Here is a 23098-nt window from a genome sequence, read left to right on the forward strand (position 1 = left end):
CTTACTTACTTACTTTATTGATTGATTGATCCCCGAGGGGAAATTTAAGGTCCCAGTAGCTTAAAGACATTATTAGTAAGACACTATTTGGATATTCATTTGTTGGGTAGGTATTCGATTTTCAATTTTGGGATTTGAATATTCGTTAATTTGTTGTTTTCTTTTTCCTTCAATACTGTAATATCCAAATCCTTAGCTGCTGCCTAATTTATGCAGCGCTATTTCATCCATTTCAGAAATGTGGAGTTATAGCCAAGCAGTCTGATGTGCAGAGATCTGTGTGGTTATACTGCAGCAGCCTGCTGTCGTTCAGGCGATTTAATGAAGGTAGCAATAGTACGACTGTGCGTAATGCCCCTGTGCTCTGGTGAGGTGGTGCACTGGCTGGCTGAGTCCTCATCAGAAGCTTCAAACATTTGCTATTGATTCGTATTGAAGCTTCAAAGCACATAAAATGGTATTCGGAACAGCCACAATGACCACGTGATGTTTAGAGTAGTGGTTTGTATGGGCATTTATGTACTCTGACTTGTATCCCCTTTGTTGTGTTTTCTCTGCTTGATTTCATTTATTTTTCCTCTGTAGTTTCTGCTTACGACGCGGCTCACTGAGAAACGTAGTGGTAGGGCTGTTGGTAATGGTTTTTGGCTGCAGCACCGGACCTGGACATGGTTTTAAGGATTACACTCTTCAGAGCACCATCTTTCTGCTCTGATCACAGTGAAGCCAAGGGTCACTGTGTGCAGCCTCCTACATTCAAAAGAGCCAAACAATGTGAAGTGTCATTTAAACAATGTTCTGAATCACACAGGAGAAGAATTGATTTTTTTCTCCTCTTTCCCAATTTACGGAAATGGCTAAATAAAATGAGTCATCTGCGCCTAGTAATTCTTCTCAGTAAGCAGTGGAAATGAATTTGATGATCAATGTGGCTCTAATGTTTCTTGCATGAATAGGCATACTCCCACTAAGACTCCACTGACTTTTTTGCACAAACAAAGAAATATGGTAATTCTTATAATTTCATCAGTTTAATGGCTCCTGCAGTCCTGCGATACAGCTCCTCTCTTGTAATTTAAAGCTATGAAAAGAAGAATATAAAATAATCACTTTGTGATTAAAGCTCTCCTCCTAAGGTTCCACTTCAGAAGAGCAGTGCACCAATTCCTCTCAATCTTTTTAAACTTCCAAACATGTTTATTCTTTTTATTTATCGCTCTCTTTGTGGAAGTGCTGTGGTCAAATTAAATGTTTCTCTCCTATAGGTTCACAACAGGAATTTGCTGTCATTGGACTTTGATCGAATCACCAGGACTGAAAAGGTCTACGACGACCACAGGAAGTTTACGCTACGGATCCACTACGACCACGCCGGCCGGCCCACTCTGTGGGCGCCAAGCAGTCGCCTGAACGGAGTCAATGTCACCTATTCTCCCGGAGGCCATGTGGCAGGTATCCAAAGAGGTACCATGTCTGTACGCATGGAGTATGACCAGAACGGCAGAATCACCTCGCAGATATTTGCTGATGGGAAATCGTGGAGCTACACTTACCTCCAGAAGGTAGGAATTGTTGGCGCTGCAATGGTGATTAAATGGTTTAAAGATAAAAAAAAAAAAAAAATCAATATAAGATGGTAGGAACATGTTGTACAGATAAATTCTGAAGGTGTATTTGTGTAAGAAGCTTGACGGGAGATTTTAGACTGGAGTTAAAAGTTAACTTGTAATACTCCAGCAGTGTTTGTGCTGCATTATCAGGCTCCGGCACAGATATCAGCAGAAATGTAATTAAAACCTGTCTGGTGCACCGCAGACGTTATACTTTGTTACCAGAGTCTGACAGCAAAGCTCAACCTGAAATAGCTCTGATGAGGAGAACAGAGTGAAATGTCACCTTTTACTCACTAATTGAAGGAAAGACTGTTGGGGGGAGGAGGTAAAGAGCTGCAGTTGTCCAGTTTAGACGTTTTATGTGAAAATGGCAGACAAACACCTTTTTAATAGCCTGTTGTGACAGCCTTTTAACTGACTTCTAGACATCATTTATCGGTCCAAGAAAGGCGCAAATTGGAATTTTTTTTTTTTGTCTTGTTTTGTGAAATCATCTCTTAAGGATGTCTTAATGTCAGAAAAATATCAACAGTTCCACTTTCAGGATGGGAATTGCATTTGGTCTAAATCAGACTTGCATGCATAATGTGTTTTCGCTTTTGACATTTTGCTTGTCCTTTTGTGGTGTACCAGCCCAGTGTCTTGTACATTCCCAACCTACACTTAGTGTAGTGTAAGTACACAATATAATGTAAAGGAATAGATTCAAAGTAACGTTTTTGTTTTTATATTTTATATTATATATCATTTTTGTATTGTTAAATGTAATTGTAAATTACTGGTGCTAAACATACAGTAGATGAATGACTATATTTTAAATCATATCCTATTTTAGTTTGAATTTTTGTGTTTATCCAAAAAGCAAATATAATGAATCTTTTACTGTATTTAAATTACTCTAGGAATAATCTGATTGTTTTTCTCCTCTCTTTACAGTCCATGGTACTGCTGCTCTACAGCCAGAGGCAGTATATCTTTGAATTTGACAAAAACGACCGACTATCCTCGGTCACCATGCCCAACGTGGCACGGCAGACCCTAGAGACGTCCCGCTCCATTGGCTACTACAGGAACACCTACCAGCCCCCTGAAGGTAATGCGTCAGTGCTCCAGGACTACAGTGAGGAGGGCCACTTGCTGCAGACCACCTACCTGGGCACAGGCCGCAGGGTCATCTACAAATACGGCAAGCTTGCCAAGCTGCTGGAGATCCTCTATGACACCACGCGCATCGGTTTCTCCTACGATGAAGTGGCAGGCATGCTGAAGACCGTCAACCTGCAGAGTGAGGGCTTTACCTGCACCATTCGCTACCGTCAGATCGGCCCGCTGATTGACAGACAGATCTTCAGATTCAGCGAAGAGGGCATGGTCAACGCCAGATTTGACTACGTCTACGACAACAGTTTCCGCGTCACCAGCATGCAGGCTGTCATCAACGAAACGCCGCTGCCAATCGACTTGTATCGCTACGACGACGTGTCGGGCAAAACGGAGCAGTTTGGCAAATTTGGTGTCATCTATTACGACATAAATCAAATCATCACCACAGCCGTGATGACCCACACCAAACACTTTGACGCTTATGGCCGGGTGAAGGAGGTCCAGTATGAGATCTTTCGCTCGCTCATGTACTGGATGATGGTGCAGTATGACAACATGGGACGAGTGGTGGCCAAGGAGCTAAAGGTTGGGCCTTACGCCAACACCACCCGCTACACATACGAGTACGACGCCGACGGACAACTCCAGGTGGTCTCCATCAACGACAAGCCTCTGTGGAGGTACAGCTACGACCTTAACGGTAACTTGCACCTCCTCAGCCCTGGAAACAGCGCGCGCCTCACGCCACTCCGCTATGATATCAGAGACCGCATCACCCGCTTGGGAGATGCCCAGTACAGAATGGATGAGGACGGTTTCCTCAAGCAGCGAGGGAACGACTACTTTGAGTACAACTCGGCGGGCCTGCTGGTGAAGGTGTACAACAGAGCTAGCGGTTGGAACATCAAATACCGTTATGACGGCCTGGGCAGGAGGGTGTCCAGCAGAAGCAGCACGGGCCACCACCTGCAGTTCTTTTATGCTGACTTATCCAGCCCCACTCGGGTCACCCACATGTACAATCACTCCAGCTCTGAGATCGCATCACTGTACTATGACTTACAGGGACACTTGTTCGCCATGGAGCTAAGCAGCGGGGATGAGTTTTACGTGGCCTGTGATAACATAGGCACCCCTCTGGCTGTGTTCAGTGGCTCCGGCCTCATGATCAAGCAGGTGCTCCATACGGCGTTTGGAGAGGTTTACCTTGACACCAACCCCAGCTTCCAGCTCGTCATCGGCTACCAAGGAGGCCTGTACGAGCCTCTCAGTAGACTGGTCCACATGGGAAGACGGGACTATGATGTCCTTGCCGGCCGCTGGACAACGCCTAACCATGATGTCTGGAAACGTCTCAATAGCAACCACATTGTGCCGTTCAACTTGTACATGTTCAAGAATAACAATCCTCTCAGCAACAACGAGGAGATAAAGTGCTACATGACCGGTAAGTTCACAGACTTATGTTTTTTTTTAAGAAAACTCCACAAATATCCCCCTATTCCTCCTTTGCAGAGGATTGGATTCCAGTGGTAGCCCAGAGTCATGGCAAAAAAGTTATCTTCTTATAAAGTTTCCAAAAACTCCATAGAAACTTCTAAATCCACAGCTGTCATCCTCTGCAAACGTAAAACTGTTATTGCTTGCAGTTTAACAAACAATACTTATTTCAGGTTTATTTGTCCAATTTGGTCTATTTTTATTCTAAACAACAAGCCCCAAATGAAAGAACAGTCCGTGCCAAAATTAAATTGAAAAGCAGTGTGTTAGAGAGTATTTGAAGAGCTTCCTCACAGGGACACTAAGGATGTTTTTCTGCCCTGGCGTGCATGTTTGTGTGCATGTGTTTGTGCGTACGTACGTATTTGTGTGCCCAGTGGCTATCACAAGTGCTCAAAGGGAACCATGCTGGATGGCAAAGCCCCCTCTGTTGCTGAACACTGAGGTCCTTTCCCAGAAATATCATATCATTTTGGGAAGCTTTGTCGTTAAGGAGGAGGTAAAATGGCAGTGAAAGCACCCCAGTGGAGAAGGAGAGCACAATGGATCTATACAAACCTTAGCCAGGGCCGGTTGTATCAACCTCTCTTTGGCTGGAAGGAAAACAACATTGTTAAGGATACTCAGTGAATACTCTGTGGTTATAACAATCGGCCTAAGTCAGGATCTCATTCACAAATGGGAGATTTAATTCTCTCTGTTCATTCTGCATTGTATTTACGTGATTGTAATAATTCATTTTATACCATTGAACGGTCACTTTTTGTCCAGGTGGAAACTAGGCCTCTACTCCTTTCTGTGCAACAAAGCCATTTAGCCGCCCGCCTGCCAAACAGAAAGGCGTTCAGCTTCACAGTCCACCATTAGGGGCTGACTGGCATTTGAATGCTAAGCAGTCTGTTAGATATACTGTAGTGGGTCTGCCTCAAGTGTGATTGATGGCACTGACATTTCCATTCCTTTCACTAAATTATCAGGCTCCTTTCATTGTCCTCTAACAAATTCTTATTTAAAAAAAGCTTTGTCAGGTGCCACAATGTGGCAGTGCCAATCTGTGACAAACTTGCCCCCCAAGTGTCACAGCGGTGATTCTGCTGTCCATAACAAACACATTGAAAGCGCCAAGAAACAAATGGCCCAGATTTAACAGGCTTTGCTTCCAGTCATGTCTGTAGCCTTCTCTGTGATATTCAGAATTAATGACAACTTATCACAGGGGATGGCAGCAGCACCTATAACTGCAGCGCTGTTGCTGCTATTAGATGAACCACATTATCGCGATTGCATGGATTTTAATCCCAGACACGTCACTTTCCTCAGCATCTCATTAGATAAAAAAGTATTGCCAAAGAACCCGCTGAGCCTTCAAAAATATCTCGTGTTGAAGTCTGGGCTGCTTTGAAATTACAGTATATAATTATCAGCACAGCAGACACTCTCAGATGCCACTTGGCTTTTCTGGGATCCAGCTGTGTGTCATTAGTGTGGCACCTGCAGGAGTGGACATGAATCATTGCCACAATCTCGAGTGTTTATTATAGCCTGTCCACTTTCACAAACAAATCAAGTGCTCAGACCAAGTGATGAGTATTTCAAGGAGACAGCCACTTGACCGCAGAATGGCAACTGTTAAAATTGAACAAATCAATTCCTAGTGTTTTTTTTTTTTTTATGGTTTCTCTGGAGCCAGAAATGACATGTTTATTGAGATGACAGCATATGTGAATCAGTTAACACTTATAATAAAATGGTACATTTATAGTTAAACTTTACTTCATATTTTCTTTACTGTTAACAAACAATGAAATGATAACTAATAATGTCAACTAATTAATAATAACATTTCAATGTTGCACACATCAAATTTTATATATTATATTAAGTATTTGTTAATGATTACCAAATGATTTGTAAATCATTAAGAAACTGCTTGTAAACCGTCAATAAACATTATTTGGATGGCTATTATAAAAGTGCAACTGATGATTATAATACCCTGTTAATGGTTAATTAGTCTAGCTTAGCCCGACCTTCCTCCACAGCGCTGCGGAGGAGGGTCTGGCTAGTTCACACAGCATTCCGGGATGGGAGAGGAATGTGCTCTGGTTTATTGGCATTTCTTTAAACCAATCATAATCGTCTTGGGAGGCGCTAAACACAGGGCAGAGCCACGGTGCCGCTGCAAAATAGCCTCGGGAAGGAGCTTGTTTTGGTGGAACGTGTACATTCAAAAGTTGTTTTAGTCGTGCAACAGAAAACTCAGATTGGACAGATAGTCTAGCTAGCTGTCTGGATTTACCCTGCAGAGATCTGAGGAGCAGTTAACCATAGTCCTCACAAATCCACCGCAGTTTAAAATTAAAACACAAAGAAAGACGAAGGTAACTGACATCCGGCCGAAAAAGATGGCCATCTGGGGAAATTTCCGGCGGCAACAGAGCAATCCCGGAAGTGGAACGTCTTGGTTATAGACTGATGGTTAATAAATAATCTGTAAAACATCTATAAACATTATTTAGATAAATATTATCACTGCGCAATCATCTCTTTCATAGAAAAACAAAAAAGATGTGATGGCGCCCAATTCATTAGTTACTTGATGCTTTATAAACCACTTATTTATCATTAACTAGTTGCATTTTTATAATAGCAATAATTAGTAAACATTATAAATCATCATGTATTGTTTGTTAAACAATAGAATAACTATTAACTAAAGTTTAATTGACTATTAATTTACCCTTTATTAATGATGCTTATTATAAAGTGTTACCGTGAATCACAATTTCACTGTTTTGATCCCTCCCCTGCAGATGTGAACAGCTGGTTGGTGACCTTTGGCTTCCAGCTGTACAACGTCATCCCTGGCTATCGCAAACCCAGCACCGAAGCCATGGAGCCATCCTACGAGTTGGTCCGCACCCAGATCAAGACGCAGGAGTGGGATAGCACTAAGGTAAGCCTGTCACTCTCGCCTCTCCATCCCCCTTTCACCTCAACACCGATCACCTTCTTCAACTCTGCTCAACCTCCTTTTCCAGCATCATTAGCAAATAGACATGCTCTGCGTAGCCACAGTCCCAGAGGAGCTGCCAGCTATCAGGCCAAAACACAGCCCAGTGAGCCGGGTCCCTGCCCCGAGTCCTCATCCTGGGGAATGGGGTCAGGCTAAACATCTCTTGTAATTGTCCTGCCATTAGGGAAAATGCACTCTCCATTCCCTCCACCACTGGCCATTGATTTCATCTCAGTCTTACACCGTTAGCCAAGGTCTGAGAAGTAGTAGACATGCTCTAATTCCCGCGTTTATCAGCCCTTTTAAGTTGCCTCCAACTCCGCTGAATTATTAAAGAGGCCACTGTTGTCTGGGGTTTGGTTACAGCCAGACGAGTGAATGCCACCCATCAGGAGGCCAGACTCATGTTGAGTGACACTCTGGCTGCAGTGCACTTTTTTTTTTTTTTAATATATATAACATCTTTAAACCAAAAAGCTGCTGGGATGATACAATACAGAGTTATCTAAATCTGTGACTTCAGATCTCGCCAACCAACCATAATAAACAGGCACACCAACCGGGCATAAAAAACAGATAATACAGTGCTGTGATACTATCTACTATTGAATTTAAAGCATTTAAAAGAAAACATGTACGGTATGTTTTCCATTTAATAGCCTCAACAATTTCATTATTTGCTGCTTGTGACTTTAAAAATAAATATATCCCATTTTAGTGTCAGTATAACCTGCATTCTTTTTTTATTCATTACCATTTTTTGTCAAGTGTGTGTCTACAAAAATAGCATGTGAATACATGCGCTAATGTACTTTATATGGATTTAAATTCATGAAAGGAATCTCAGTGTTGCTCTAGCATTCCAGCATACCGTGGTCAATGACACATGAAATACACAAACACTTCACAATCCACACTGGTATTTTACAGGTCATACATGAAGTGTAAAAACATAACAGTAGGAATCCCAGTTATGTCTACATCTAGCATAGTTCACTTATGGAGGGTTACTATCAAAGCCTTCTGGGGCTGACTCTTGCTTGCTGACACTCCACTGAGAATCGCTGAACTCACCCAAGGTACCAATCTACAAAGGAGCTGCAACAGAGGAAAGTGTAATTGAATCCAAAGACAACCCAGCTCTTTCCATGTCAAATGTTTGAGAGTAGATATGATGGAATAGTGTCAGTGTGTGGATTAAAAAGAATAAATGCAACACACAGTTTTTTTTCAGACACACAGTTGCAATTCTGACTAAATCAGTCGTCCACTCAGACCTCACAATTCAATCAACATTTTCAAATGCCAGGAAACCATTTACCAAAAGGCAATTTTAACCTTTTCAAAAACGACTTGAGTTTAATTGCGAAAGAAATTACTCTCTGCATGATGGTCAGAGAGAAAATAAAAGTCATCATCATCATTTCAGAGAGGGTAACCCCACCACAGAAAGCCAAGATAACGGGTTGCTTACTTTTTATTTACCATCAGTCCTCATCAATCTTGGAAGCACTCTTGATAGGACTTCTTATATGCTCAAATTAAATGAGTCTTGTGTTTGCTTCACACAGAAGCACTCAATAGAAGTAGGTCCATTTGAGTAATAATGAAAAGCTATTTTTACATCTACAACCCCAGCCTTTCATCTATATATTCAAATAAAACCCATGATAGACTGTCATATCTCATGTAATAAAATAAATAAAATCATGTAACTGATGCTTTAAATAGCAACATTAGCCTAGTTTTCAAGGTTTTACTCATGTTTGTGAGGGAGCTCTTCTTTCATCACGACTCGGGAGTATATACTGTAAATAATATGTATGGAAAGATTGAGATAATTAGTCCACGCTTGTGCTTGAGCCGAGGCATGATATTCTTATCTAGAATTCCTGCTTCAAAAACGGTGCTCTGAGCTGGTAAATGCTATGTTGATCCTCACTGCAGATGGCCAGACCAGCGTCATTAAATGAAGGGTTCTTTGAAGCATGAATATAGCTTTAAAACTACACGTATATATCCTGTACACTTGGCATTTTATTTTATGTCATACAGGAGCACGCCTGCCTTTCTATCTCCTTTCATTTAAGCCCCTATTTCGCCGTGCTGCTGAATCCGCACACAGATTGAAAAATGACGTGAGGGGCCAGACAGATGAGGTTTGTGCTGCACTAGGCTTGATCTCTCATTCTGGGTTGGACTGGAGGCTGATTGCACCCCATACTATGTGAATGATGCCTCTCTGGGAGTGTCCCAGGAGGCTGTTTTAGTAAAGTGGAGGACATTGCCCCCCGCCCCCCTGGGACAGCTGACCGGGTCACCCTGTTGGCACGGTGAACAAACATGGAGTGGCATGGCATGAAGTGTCCCCGCGGGCCATCTCTCCCGAGGGGCCCAACAGCAAAGCTGCCCCCATCATATGTTTCCTCTTCATGCAGTATCTGATGCGGTGTCACGTCAAAGAGTGGGCAGATATGGCGGCCACTGCCTGCGCCGCACTCCTCAGCCCCACCCAATCCCCCAGCCTGTAGCCGCCCTCTAACAGAGAGACAGAATTAGAAACTGTCAGGAGGACTTTGGATGTGACTGGTTGACTCCTCGGGACGCTCACAGCCTCTCATCTTGGGTGATGGCAGGAAGGCGCAGTGTTTGAGAGCATTTTTGTTGCTGCTCAGATGTGTTGCGGCAACTGTCTCGCTGTGTGTTGGCCAGCTTCCATTTCATATCCCTCTCCTCATTTTAACGTATCTCTTTCTTCCCGAGGAGTGTCTCTTGTCAAATAGTATTAGGACAAATTATTAATTTTGGCTCAAGGGAATGTGGTATCTATACAAAGCTTTGATCCCTTAAGGAATGATATTTATATCTATATATATATATAGATATATATATACACAAGTTACCAACCAATTCCTGTTTCATATTTGGCACAGCATGGCTGTCAGAAGACCGTAATTTCACCCTTTTTCAAAATATCATGCCTGTCACAAATGATCAGAGAGATTTCCATTTGCTGACAAACACCTCTGCCTCTACCTTGACTATGTGTGCTAGATTCACAGTTTCAAAGCATCATGGATTTGTTGTTTGCCATTGATAATGGATGTGAGGCAATTGCATCATTATTTATATACAGTACATAATGTACTAAAGATGTTTAATCAATTTTCTTTACCACCTGTAAGCTTTTATTGTTACACCTTTCAATGTATTGTTGAATGAATTTGATGACATCACTGGCGTTCTAACTCCAGACTATGGCAAAAGAACTCCACAAAATAATGTTCGGTTAAACTTTGATAAACTTGTTCTTAAGAAACTCTTGTTTTTTAGCATTGGATGCTTATAGACTTTTGGTTTTGTTTTATAGTTTCCCTGCAGGTTTTACAGCATATTTTAAACCCAGATCATCCTTTTTTTGTTGCTGATCACATTAATTACACAATTAAAACATTCCACAAAAGGTGTTGAATCCTCCTCATTCAGACACACGTTAACATAAAAAAGAATGGCCTATACTATATGTAGTAGGGTCGGGTGTCACGATTTTAAATCAAAATGAGACTTCAATATCAAAAGCAGGATTGGGTAATGCGCAGCTTACCGGTTCCTTAGCATGCAGCTAAAGACACAGGGTAACGTTAGCTTAGCGGTAGCCTGTGGCAACATTTTGCCTTCCTCTTGAGTTATGTAAACAAACATTGGGAAAGCATGTGGCTCCGACTGGACTCCATGGTGCCTTCAGGTACATCTCGTTAAAGTAATGGTGCATTCAATTGCCCTTTGTTAATTTACAGAAACTCAAACTTGTTGCAAAGTACCCTTCTGCCATCAAGTGGCTCTTATTGTGGCATTGCCGTCAGTTTGGGGAAAACAATCAAAAATGTATTCAAATCATCACCTTAAAATCAAAAGTCAAATTGAATCGTGGGTTGTAGAATCATGCGCCCCCCCCCCAACATGCATTCATTCCGTAGCTTTGAATTTGACATGTTTTAAAGGTTAATTACACATTATAGATCTCATTTTTGAAAAGTGTGCGCATCTGAAAGCTGACAGTGACACTTCCACATGCAGTCTAGGATTAAGGATAAGCCGAGGTGTGAGGTAATCAGAGGTTTGGGTAAATGAATGTCTTTAGGCAAACGATTGAGTGATATTGTGTAAATCCATTTCTTGCTCAGAGAGCAAACTGAAAATATATATTTAACTGTCCATGTAGATGCTGCGGGGGCTGTGTGACTTAACAGCATTGTCTTTGTTTTGCAGTCTTTGCTGGGCGTTCAGTGTGAAGTTCAGAGGCAGCTGAAGGCCTTTGTGAAGCTGGAGCGCTTTGGCCAAATCTACAGAGCCAAAAGTGCCGGATGTCCTCAGACCGAGGACAAGAAGATCTTTGCCTCCGGCGGCTCCATCTTCGGCAAGGGGGTGAAATTTGCCATCCGAGATGGTCGCATCAGCACCGACATCATCAGCTTAGCCAATGAGGACGGGCGGCGCATGGCTGCCGTGCTGAACGACGCGTTCTACCTTGAAGCCCTCCACTTCACGATCGCTGGAATGGACACCCACTATTTTGTCAAATTGGGCTCAGTGGAGGGAGACCTGTCCCTCATTGGCATGACGGTGGGCCGGCGCACGCTAGAGACCGGCGTCAATGTGACGGTGTCTCAGGTTAACACTGTTCTCAATGGCAGGACTAGGCGCATTACTGACATCCAGCTCCAATTCGGCGCGCTGTGTTTGAATACGCGTTACGGCAGCAGTGTGGATGAGGAGAAAGCTCGTGTGTTGGAGCTGGCCCGGCAGAGATCTGTCGCCCAGGCTTGGGCCCGGGAGCGCCAGAGACTGAGGGACGGAGAGGAGGGCTCACGAAGCTGGACTGAAGGAGAGAAGCAGCAGCTGCTGGGCTCAGGTAAGGTGCAGGGCTACGAGGGATACTACGTGGTTTCAGTGGACCAGTACCCTGAGCTGGCAGACAGTGTCAACAACATTCATTTCATGAGACAGAGCGAAATGGGCCGAAGGTGACATGAACACGAGGCTCTGGAGTGACAGACTCACATGTAGGACATGGGACTTCTTGCCAAAGACAGTTGTGTACATGACCACTTTTTTTTTTTTTTTTTTTTTTTTTTTCTTTGACTGTGCTCAACTTGGTTTTTAATATACTGTAAAAATAGAAAAAGAAAAAAAAACATGGTTGCAATCAGTTGCACTGTATTAATTGACGATTGCCCTTCTCCTTTTGAAGATTCTTTAACAGTCTTTGCCCTCCAAGTGCGGCTGCTAGAGGATGAAAATTTGCGACGTCTGTGACTTATTTTTGTGACTCCATTTCCTCTTTCCTGTTGATGATTCTGTTCAAAGAAATCCAAGAGGAGTATTGGTAATGCATTATGTTCACTGGCTCACTAAGCTGCCAGACTTTGCAGATTGTTATTCACAAGCTTGCTCCATTCTGCCTTTTTCTGCGCCTCAGCCAAGGAGATTCCTTCTCTTCTAATCACTTCTTTTTTATACTTGAAACCCCCATAGCCCCAGTCATCCATAAATAATGAGAGAGATTTCTGTTGGCGGTAGAGCCCTTCATCAAAACCCCAGCTGAACTTGTCAAAGCACCTTCATTTGTGTGATGTCTCGTGATTTATTTTTTTTAAGAAGGGGATTGATGCTCATCTGTGGTTTTAGCCTGGAAGGCTTCAGTGCACCCTGACTGTGCATGTTGACAGCCTTCTTTACAAACTACAAAATTAGCAAAACTGCTTAATCAAGCTTAAATTGTATCGTTAAGCCAACAAAGGGGTATGTGGTCACTTTTATTTTTTATTTTGTGTGTATTTTATTTTTTAACTGGAATTTTATTTTCCAAGGGGGGAAAAAAAAGGAAAACATTGACTTCTTCTCTGCTCCCTTTTATTTGACTGTGGTCAAACAACTCGATTATGAAAATAGTGAAGAGCCAATCCTGTAAGAAAATACTGTGGAATTAATGTCTGTATTAAACAAGAGGTATTTTACAGGAATGGTTTGGAATTACATTTCAGTTTTGTTTTATAAATAGCTATATGAATTAACAGTAAAACAAATGTGAATTTAAAAGAAATGTGAACTATTGTCCCTCTTATTGTTAATTGTTGTACTTGAACAATACTTAAGGGTGTTTCAACACATGGAATAAACTATGAAAGGTGGTTTAGTTAAATCAATTACTGTGTTTTTCATTAGACCGACTACATTTTACGGATCTCAATTGCAGACGAAAGGCAGTGTTTGTTTATCAATGAGGTTAAGTCAGTGTCCCTCACCACATGTCCAGTCGCATACAGCTTGGGATGAGAATATTTTTCAAAAGTGAGAGTACAAAGATGGTTATAAAACCCAATCTCATCAGTGATATATATACAACATTAACATATTGGCTGCAGAGATAGATAGGCTCTGCATTGTGTTGTGGGTGAGATGAAAGATACAAATTGCCTTTGCCCTAAGGGCTGCCCGCAGGTCAGCATCGAAAGTGCTTTGATTCTCCGGAACAGGGCTCCACTTGGTCCCACGGCTGGCTGAAATGCATTAGACCTGCAGATGTACTAGTTGCCGTTTACAGACTAAAGGTTGTCTATACAAGCCAACCTTGGAAATAACCCACATGGACACATTCTAGCTCCCATATGTCCGTGTCTTCCTCAGTGGAAGACTGCAAAGGACAATTCTGCTCATTCGACAATGTCATTGTGGGAAAACTCGAGAGGAATCAAGACTATTTTGGAAATGATGACATTGATTTGACTTCTGGTACTTTTTGAACTATGCCAAGCCACTGCACACTCTTGACTTACTTGTCATTTCTTTCCATCTAAATATGAACTTGTTTGTGTGTGTAGGGGGTGGTGGAAGCATGAGTGAGGAAGTGTCTCAATCTGTACAAATGATAAAGCAAACGGCACACGGTTATTTTTGTTTCTGCTGCTGGTTGATTCAGTGACGTTTTGTCGCCAAAAAAACATGTATGTTCAACAATATATGAATGAAGGATATTTGCATTGTGGAATATTGCACTGAGAACTGTTGCGTCAGAAGACTGTATCTTTTTCTAAAGTTTTTGGACTCATTTTGAGTTTTGGTTTGTTCTCAACACTGTGTTTTTAGCGCTTCTCTCTGACCATGTAAATATAAAGACATCCAAGTAAGCTGTAAATGAAATGCCAATGTAGATACCTCTTAGAGCTACATCAGTGACCCTGTGTAGTCATAAGGTAGAAAAAAAAATAAAGGGAATATTTTGTGTTTATTTTTGGTGTTATGTTTTATATACTGTATATTCTATATAATACAGAAACATATTTTGTTTTGCTTCATCTCAAACGGAGACGTGAGATATATTGTGTCGATTTTGTAGTTCAACATGGACCCTATTTTCCCATGCATTGGTGTCCAAGTGACAAGGTTGTTAGTCTAAGTGTCTGATTAGATTATGGAAAGGACCCTAACCCAACAGAGATAGAACTTTCTTTTCAACCAAACCAGAGTGGTGATTGTTTGAACAGTGAAAAGACTTTTCTTTCTTCAAATATGTTATTGATCAAACCGCAAAAAGTAATACAGGCTGTATTGGGAATGTCCAAGGGTAGCAGGTTTGGCATTTTTCTTGTTTTTAAACAGTGCACATAAATTCCCATCCATTCCGCCCCTCCATCTCCCTCTTAATCTTCCCCTATAACCAGATGCTAAACATGTATCTTCATTCCAACTAATTTACCCACCCATCTCCCTCCCACCTCCCTCTCGGCCCGTCCCTGTGTTCCTATTCATTGTGATGCACAGGATTGTACTGACAGGTACGGGAAAAGAAAATTGAATAGGTAGTTAAAGAATAAGTAAGTACACAGATAATAAAATACAATAAATAAAGAGTAAAGAAACAAAACAAAAACAAGAAGGGGGTATCCAATGGCTGAGGATAGATGGTTTGTATAAGAAAGGAGGGGGTCCCAGGTTTTATGAAATTTCTTCAGGGATCCTCTGACATTATGTCTGATTTTTTTCTAGGTGTAAAAATTACATTACCTCTTCTAACCAGGAATTTGGTGGCTTTGGGCTCTTCCACTGCAGTAGTATTTGACGCTTGGCTATCAGAGTAACAAATGCAATAACATGAGCTTGGTAGCTAGTAAATCTTCCCACAATAGGCGACGCACCAAATATACCAATCAAGGGGCATGGGGACATATGAATATTAAGGACTACAGAGAGGGTGTCAAAAAAAGGATGTCCAAAAGCTATGTAGCTTAGGGCAGGTGAAAAAAGTGTGTGTTTGGTCTGCTGGAGATTGAGAGCACCTGATGCAGAATTCATCTGTATCAGGGAATAGTTTTTTTAGTCTGGCCCTTGTATGTATAGTGAAGTCTGAAGTCCACTTAACAAAACAGCTTTTGATAGTTTTATTTAGTTTCTGTCAACTTTGAATGATGTGTGTTTCATAGCGCTAAAATTACTGTTACTGTACTATCTGGTGGGTTTGGATGCAATTTTAGGCCTGTTCCAAGTTAAACTAAAATAATCTTACTCTTTAACAAAAAGGTCGACCTCTGCAGAGATCCTTTCCGTAATGTTGTCGGACACAACAGCGTCCGTCTTGCTTAACACTGGACCAGTTTCAAAGATGGTTGTTCACATCCAGGTTGAAAAAAACAAAGTTACCCTTTAACACATCTTAGAAACTGCAGACATGTTTTATTGTTCATCTTTACCTCTAGTATATTATACAAACGTTAATTCTCACCTTACAGCGCATTTCATAAGACGTTAATAAGGCTAATATGATGCAATATGGTAATGTAATGCACCATGTGCCGTTATTTAGTTAAACATGCGCTACCACCTGTTAAGACCTCAAATCTATTAGATTCTCACATGGAGTGAACATGTGGCTGGATTAACAGCACATAAAATGCAAACTATTAATAAAAACATCTCTACAGCAAATGTTTTTTTTCACTGTCATAAGACAGGGAAGCCTCAAGGGATTCTGTGCAAAACGTGACTATTAATTAACCTGTCAAAGTTGAGGACACGTCCTTTGGTGTTGCAAAAGCCACCAGGAGACTGTGTTTTTAAACTTGATAACTTTGTTGAAACAAGTGGAGCTCAGGGGCTAATCCTGTTAGCAGGCGGGGCGGCTCGGGAGTTAGCTGCCAGTATGTGGTGGCGACAAGGGAGCCTGGGACATTTACACTCACTGCAGGCAGAGCTGAGCTCCGTGGCCAGATGAAAAGCCGGATGGCCTGTTTTACCTTAGCAGACAGTTACTCTCATTTGTTCTTCTCCACTTTGCATCAACGTGAGAGGAATATACTGCTTATCTCTCTGTGTGAAGATCGCACCCTAATATTTGCTTTAGTCAGTTTGACTACACAAGTTTTTTTTGCAAAGCAAATTTCAATAGGTGGCTCTCGTCTTTCCTTGAGACAGCCTCGAGCCCCACATGCCTCCTGGAAAAAGGATTTCTTCACAGGGAACAGAAAGTCGTGCTCGCAGAGAGCCTGAGCAGAATGGATTTTTGCTGCAGAGAGGCAATATGTCCTTTAGCCTGGAGGACTGTAGTCTTTGGGTAGAATCATAACAACAAGAACTTCACCTCAGTTGCCACAGTTCACTGTGATAATGAAAGAGGGAATATATTGTATTTTAAATGTAACTAGTCATTAGAATCAGGTGTAATTAAGCTCAAGCGTTTGCTATTACTTTTGATCTATTTTGGGAACAATGGAGCTTGGGAACAATGGAGCTTCGACAGCCATTCACATAACTCATGAAGCCAAATGTTTGCAAGACAATTAGGTTACCAAATGAATTGGGTCCAAATTACATGTAATTCATGGATAAATAGTTAGCACGTAGCACCGTGCTCCACCACTGAGTGGCTAAAATGAGGGTGAGGGAAACAGTATGTGCCGGAGAGTGTTGACTCACTGGTATTGATGAACGACCGTATTCAAACCTCGCAAATTTGCCTCTGTCATTAGTCCTGTGGTAGTGAAAATCTTTCTAATTGCACTTTTAATGGATTAAAGCCACACATCATGATGGCTACAAATAACAAATGATCTTTTAATCCTAATGCAATTCATATAACGCACAACACAGACCAGTGTCTGTTTTAAAATGGGTTCCCAAAAGATATTCATGTCACATAAATCAGAAAAAAAAAATCCTTTTTAACTCTTCTTGTTTTCGTGTTGCTCTTGTGCTTGTTTGTCTTTTTTTGTATTTTTTTCCGACAGCTGCGTCTGCAGGAATTGGTTTCAGCGTTCAGTTGGGAGTTTAACAGCTGCCGTGCACTATTTCTGTTGCATGCAGCCGAACTCTCAATTTGATCTCATATTCACTTAACACCTAGCACTACATCCACATTTGAATAATGCCTTCCAGATATTTCTATGAGAGGAGGGAGGAAAATCCTGGTTTAAGCATGATTTCACAACTGCGACAGGGATGGAAGGCAAACTTTTTTCTCTAAAAACCATGCATGAACTCTTTCCCATTACCTGTGCTGAGTCTGATGCAAGATACTGTATATCTTCCCATTGCTTTCACACTCCATCTGTTTCCCCTCACTGATAATTTGAACACTGCGTGTTGGACAAACACTGCCAAAGGTATTTGCTGTTAAATCAGCAAAATGTTGAATTCTGCTATGGCCTAGTCATCCATTGCCTCAATAAATCCTGGACGTAGTCTGAAAAAACCCCCGCTAAAATAAAACACCTGTTGTTTTCCTGTCTGTCAATTTCAGGTACTGTTATTACATGACTGTCAGCAAGTCAAACAGCACCCCCTTGCCATACTATTTCTTTCAGTTTCCAAGTATTCTAACTGGCTACACTTGTTCAGGTTTTCCCAACAGCCATAACATAACTGGTTGGTATGACGGTCCACATCTGCTGTGTAGTCTGATAACACCATATGCCTGAATGGATAGAACAGCCTCGGATTATGTCGTTAATCATTCAGGTCCACATTCCCCTCTCTCTACCAGTTATGCAAATGGTGGACCAATCATAAAAGCTAATGGGGCAAGGAATGGTAAACCAACTGGCCATAGAGAAGTGCGGCTGAATTCTCCTCAAGGTTTAGGTCTCATTTGGATGCCCACCATGATGACAAAAACACAGCAGCAACAGAAGCACTCAGTAAAGTGCAAGCTTCGGAAATGAAACCGAGGTGATGGTTTCCAAAGTGTCATATTTCTGAGGGTCATACAAAGGCCAGCGTTGCCTCTCGTACAACTGACCTGCAAAGGGAAAATGGAAAATGTGCAGTACTAGCACCTTACGCAGTACAATGCTGCATGCTTGTAATATGAGAGGCATTATTTTCCAAAAATGGGACTTAAGAGCCCTGTGAGAGAGCCTGTACTCTCCCACTGTAGAGCAACATAACAGTTTTGAGCTCGGTGCTAGTATGAGAGGGGCTCATTACGTGGCTTTCAGTGTTTTTTCTTTCATTTTCACTGAGATAAACATCATCACCAAGATAATCAATAATCTGTGAAGTAGAGCCATATCAAAGCTGGCCTCACGAATTCACAGTCTGTAGTTTCTCACTGGAAGCTGGACTTACTGCAACATTAGACTGTATTGTTTTTCACCTCTTTTGAGTATTAGAAAAATACATATTTTTGTAAAATTGATTTGAAAAGCCAAAGACATGCAAAGATATAAATAAATGTAACTCATTTGTACGTTCTTTGTTTTCCTCCTTGGTTACCCCAGCTTGTGCAACTGAGAAATATGACAATTCAGTTTCTATTCTCACTCTGATCTCCATGGCAGTCTGTTTATATAGAAGTCCATGGAAAAATGAGCCTACTTCTCACTTGATTTATCACCTAAGTAAACATTTTTATGAGTTTATGGTCTGAATCGCTTTAGGGGCGTGGCTACACGCCAACCTGTCAATCAGGACAGAGGCTTAGCGATGCTAACAACGGCACTGTGGACATTTAAATAGACCTGAACTTGTTTTTGGGGTGTTGTCTATGTTTTCATCTTAACCTTCGACCCTCTCAATGTGTTTTTTCACTTCGTCAAAGTTAATTGGAACATTTTGGTCGCCTAAAAAAAGTCTTGTTCAGCATTCTGAGAATTAAGCTCGCTAGCTCGCCAGCTAGCGTTAGCTGGTAACTTAAGGGAACGTTAACAGATTTTCTGTACTGCCGTACATGCAGGTTAATGGCACCAGTACCCGGCCCGCCTGCCGCGTTTACCCGCCTGTAAATCTCTGTGGATGACTCCCTTCAAAGGGGTTTAAAATCAGCAGTTCCCCCTCTATATCTTAGCGCCATTGCAACCATAAACAATGCCCCAGTTCCACCCTCTCATCAAAAATCATCACCTCCGTTTTCAAAAACCAAGATGACGCCGGCCATATTGCCAAACTCGAGGCTTCAAAATGGCAGTCCACAAACCAATGGGTGAGGTCACGGATGCTACATCACCTATTTCTACAGTCTATGTGTGTACTGGACTCCAGCAGGGTCTTGGTGGTCTCGACGGACTCACTGGAGGCGAAAGCCGCAGCTGCAGCTGCCGTCTCCCATCAGATTTCCCCTGACACGTGTGAACAAAGGACCCAGAGAAATGTCACTGCAGCATTTTTAAGTCTCTCGGACACCGCTTGCATTCAGGAATGAAACTGCCTTTGCACATTATGCAAATCATATTGACAGCATATCTAATGCTTTTATTAGACTAATTATGCCTACGGTCAAATCTGTCCGTAGCAAAAGATCAGTACACATTCAAAGCGAAAGTGTTTGGGTTGACTGAAAGGTTAGCTAATGCTTAATGTCTTAGGACAGCTTATCATGTAGCACTTCATGTCCGTGAAAAAATAGATGTTATTGATTTGTGTCTATGACGTGAGCACCGGTCCGTTAATGTTTAGCACGACAGCAGTGATGAATAGGAAAGATATGGAAAAATGTAGGAAAGAAAATTCTCTTCTGGACTCTTTACGATAGGCAACAAGCTGCTTTAAAACGTCAACAGGACCACCTCTCTCCATCATGTGAGAGTGTGATGAAAGAGAGAGGACGTTAATCCTACACGGTGGCAAAGAGGAGCCACAAAGGTACGGTTTGTCCTCCGAGGAGATTCTCTGTTGTCAAGGCATATGTATATTTAATAGGCTTGAGCTGCTGCAAAGTATTTAACGGCAGGCCATATTAAAAATATATAAAGCAGTAGACACGGTTGTGTATTGTGTAAATTAGTCAGCTTTCTTTAGGTCAAAAGGTTAAATTTCTGTCAGGATGTTCAAACCCCTTTGTCTATAGTACTGAAGCGGTTTTATTAGTTTTATTTGTTAGAATGAGCCTCACGTGTTGGTCAACTGAGGTAATTTAAGCCTTAAGGCAGGGGTCTGCAACCTGTAGCTCCTAAACTACCTCTCCAGTCGCTCTGTATAGCTTTGACAAAAAATGATATGGAAATGAGTAACGGTTCTTTTTTTTTACATTTTCATTTATTGTTGTAGGCCTTAAGTGATTCTTACATAATCAATTTACATAACATGTCATGCAAGTGCAATGTCTGTCATAGCTTACGGCCCTCTACGGCCCCTATTTGTAATGTTGACAGGCTAATTTAGACTTAATATACTGTGTTACCTTCATTATAAGGCTCAACTGTGTTTGCGGCAGTTTAAAAAAAAACAATTTTACAGTAAAGGTGATGCTGACCGCTGCTTTAAAGGGTACAATTTCATCTGACCATCAGTTACAAACATTTGGGAATTATTTGAGGAATAATTGAGATGGGTTTGTTCTAGCTTGACTCAACGGCAACTTTACACTGGTGGGGGTTTTGGATGTGTGGCAGTCAGTGAAGTGCACAGACACAACACATATTCAAACCCTAAGGGTGAGGTCTTAAACCGCCTAAATCTGTCCTGGTACCTGTCTCTATGGCTAAAATTGTATAATTCATGACTTTTTTTTTGGCAAGGTGATACAGGCAAAATATAGGCAAGTGAAGAAAAACCTCCACTTTGCTATTTGAAAGCTTGAATACTGCCGTTGTCTAACATACTGAACATCATTTAGATTTGAAACAGGAAGACAAATACAGGCACATACAGAAACCCTTTTATTGGACGCCTCAGATTTCTATGATCGCTGAAATTATAATTCTAATGCCCACCGCTACCGTAAAAATGCTAACACTATATTTATCTTTTCCAAGACACTCCAATACACTACTGCTGATTTTTGGCACCAGTCGAGCCATGAAAAAGAAAATCAGTAATAGCTCTCAGTTTTGATGACGCCCCGGTGCAGCAAAAAAACTACTATTACAAGGGGATGCTGTCAAAAACAATCAAACATCTGCATAACAAAAATCCTACATGGAAGGAAGAAGAAGCAACTTTCAAGGGTAGGCTTTACCACACCCAGTTCAGCTTTTTTTTTTAACTTCCCCTGACTGATGAACATGAACAACCTGGAATTATAATGTGAAATAAATGAACAGGTAAACCAAAAGCTGGCATTTAAAAAATGTATAATTTGCTGTAGAAAGAGACTTACCAGAGAACAGTGTTTGGTGAAGACACTCTTTGATTCCTTGATGTTTCAGAAGTAGTGCAGCTAGAGTTCCAACTCCCAGGTTACACTTCCTGTGTTTTGTTTTTATCAAATAAAGAAATCAAACTGGCAGAAATCAAATAGAAAAATGGAACAAATTGTATCCAGAGCATGTAGTTAGAAGAATAATTAAACTTTCTAATAAATGCATACTGTAGATGGATATGCATGCACGCGCAGACACACGCACACACGCATGCACGCCACACACACACACACACACACACACACACACACAGTGGAGCTGCCCCCTCTTTTTTGTGCGTTTTGTTGCTGTCTTATTTTCTTTTTTTCTGTGTTTTTTATTATTTCTATTTTTTTTTCTTTCTCTTCCCTGTTGTGTGATGTGTTCTCCCTGTTCCCCCTTGGTGTTTCTATTGAATGTTAATATTGGGGGAAAAAAATGTAGTACAATAAAGAATGTAATGCTTTTTGCACTGTCAATGACAGAAAGAGTTTGGAAATATTTTGTTTTTATTAATATTGTCTACTCTGGGTGTACTTTTGTGTGATCTTTTGTCATCATTTTCACAAAATGTGCAGCTCGGATGTGTAACGACAGCCCCTTCCTTTTCAGGCATCGTTCAGGCGGCTCTTAATTGTTCTATAATTAACACAACAGCATATGGGCACAGGCCTTTGTTTTCATAAATACACAGAAAAATAGAAAATACTTTGGTTGAATACCCACATCTTCAGCATGATGCAGTGAGCGAGTGTAACTCAAAAGCCCACATGGAAACTCAAGACATTACCATTCATTGTTGGGCTAATTAGAGGGTAGTTGGTGTGTCTGGATAAACTAAAGTAATTAGTCATAGATTTATGGTTGGAAGTCTGCTGAGACAGCAGTTGCCAACATCTACTGAAAGGGATTATTGCCTTTGTAAGGAAGCAAAAGAAGAGGAGACTGCTTTCTAATGTGATTTAATAAAATATATAACTTCAGGTAGCTCCAGAACGGGACAGTAGGACACAAGAAGGACAGACGCGTGTGTTCCAGTGCGAGCACAAGTGGTATAACACAGCAGAACATAACGTAACTTTTCAAACTGTCCTTGACAAAGACACTGAACTGCCCCAGATGTATTGTACCGGTTACTTCAGCACTCTGCCCTCTGGGATTAAACGTACATGTCTGGGGTATTCTCGCCTACACAGGAGTCGATGTCAAACTGGACCTGCTGAAGTCTCCACATTCAAATTGCATTGTGTGTCAAG

The 23098-nt window shown here is 41.4% G+C and overlaps 1 protein-coding gene across 2 annotated transcripts in view; it reads left to right on the top strand.

The window, feature by feature from the left end:
• The window catches only part of tenm4 (teneurin transmembrane protein 4), a 184424-nt gene extending 169903 nt beyond the window's left edge, over window positions 1-14521 (top strand). For both annotated transcript variants that reach the window (XM_028573643.1, XM_028573644.1), the window contains exons 27-30: window positions 1266-1562; window positions 2550-4164; window positions 7031-7173; window positions 11503-14521. In XM_028573643.1, coding sequence (XP_028429444.1) covers window positions 1266-1562; window positions 2550-4164; window positions 7031-7173; window positions 11503-12261 — 2814 coding nt within the window. In that variant the 3' untranslated portion in view covers window positions 12262-14521. The remainder of the gene's footprint in view (window positions 1-1265; window positions 1563-2549; window positions 4165-7030; window positions 7174-11502) is intronic.
• Window positions 14522-23098: the final 8577 nt, after the last annotated feature.

Source organism: Perca flavescens, chromosome 3, assembly GCF_004354835.1.
Source record: "Perca flavescens isolate YP-PL-M2 chromosome 3, PFLA_1.0, whole genome shotgun sequence".
Lineage (NCBI taxonomy): Eukaryota > Metazoa > Chordata > Actinopteri > Perciformes > Percidae > Perca > Perca flavescens.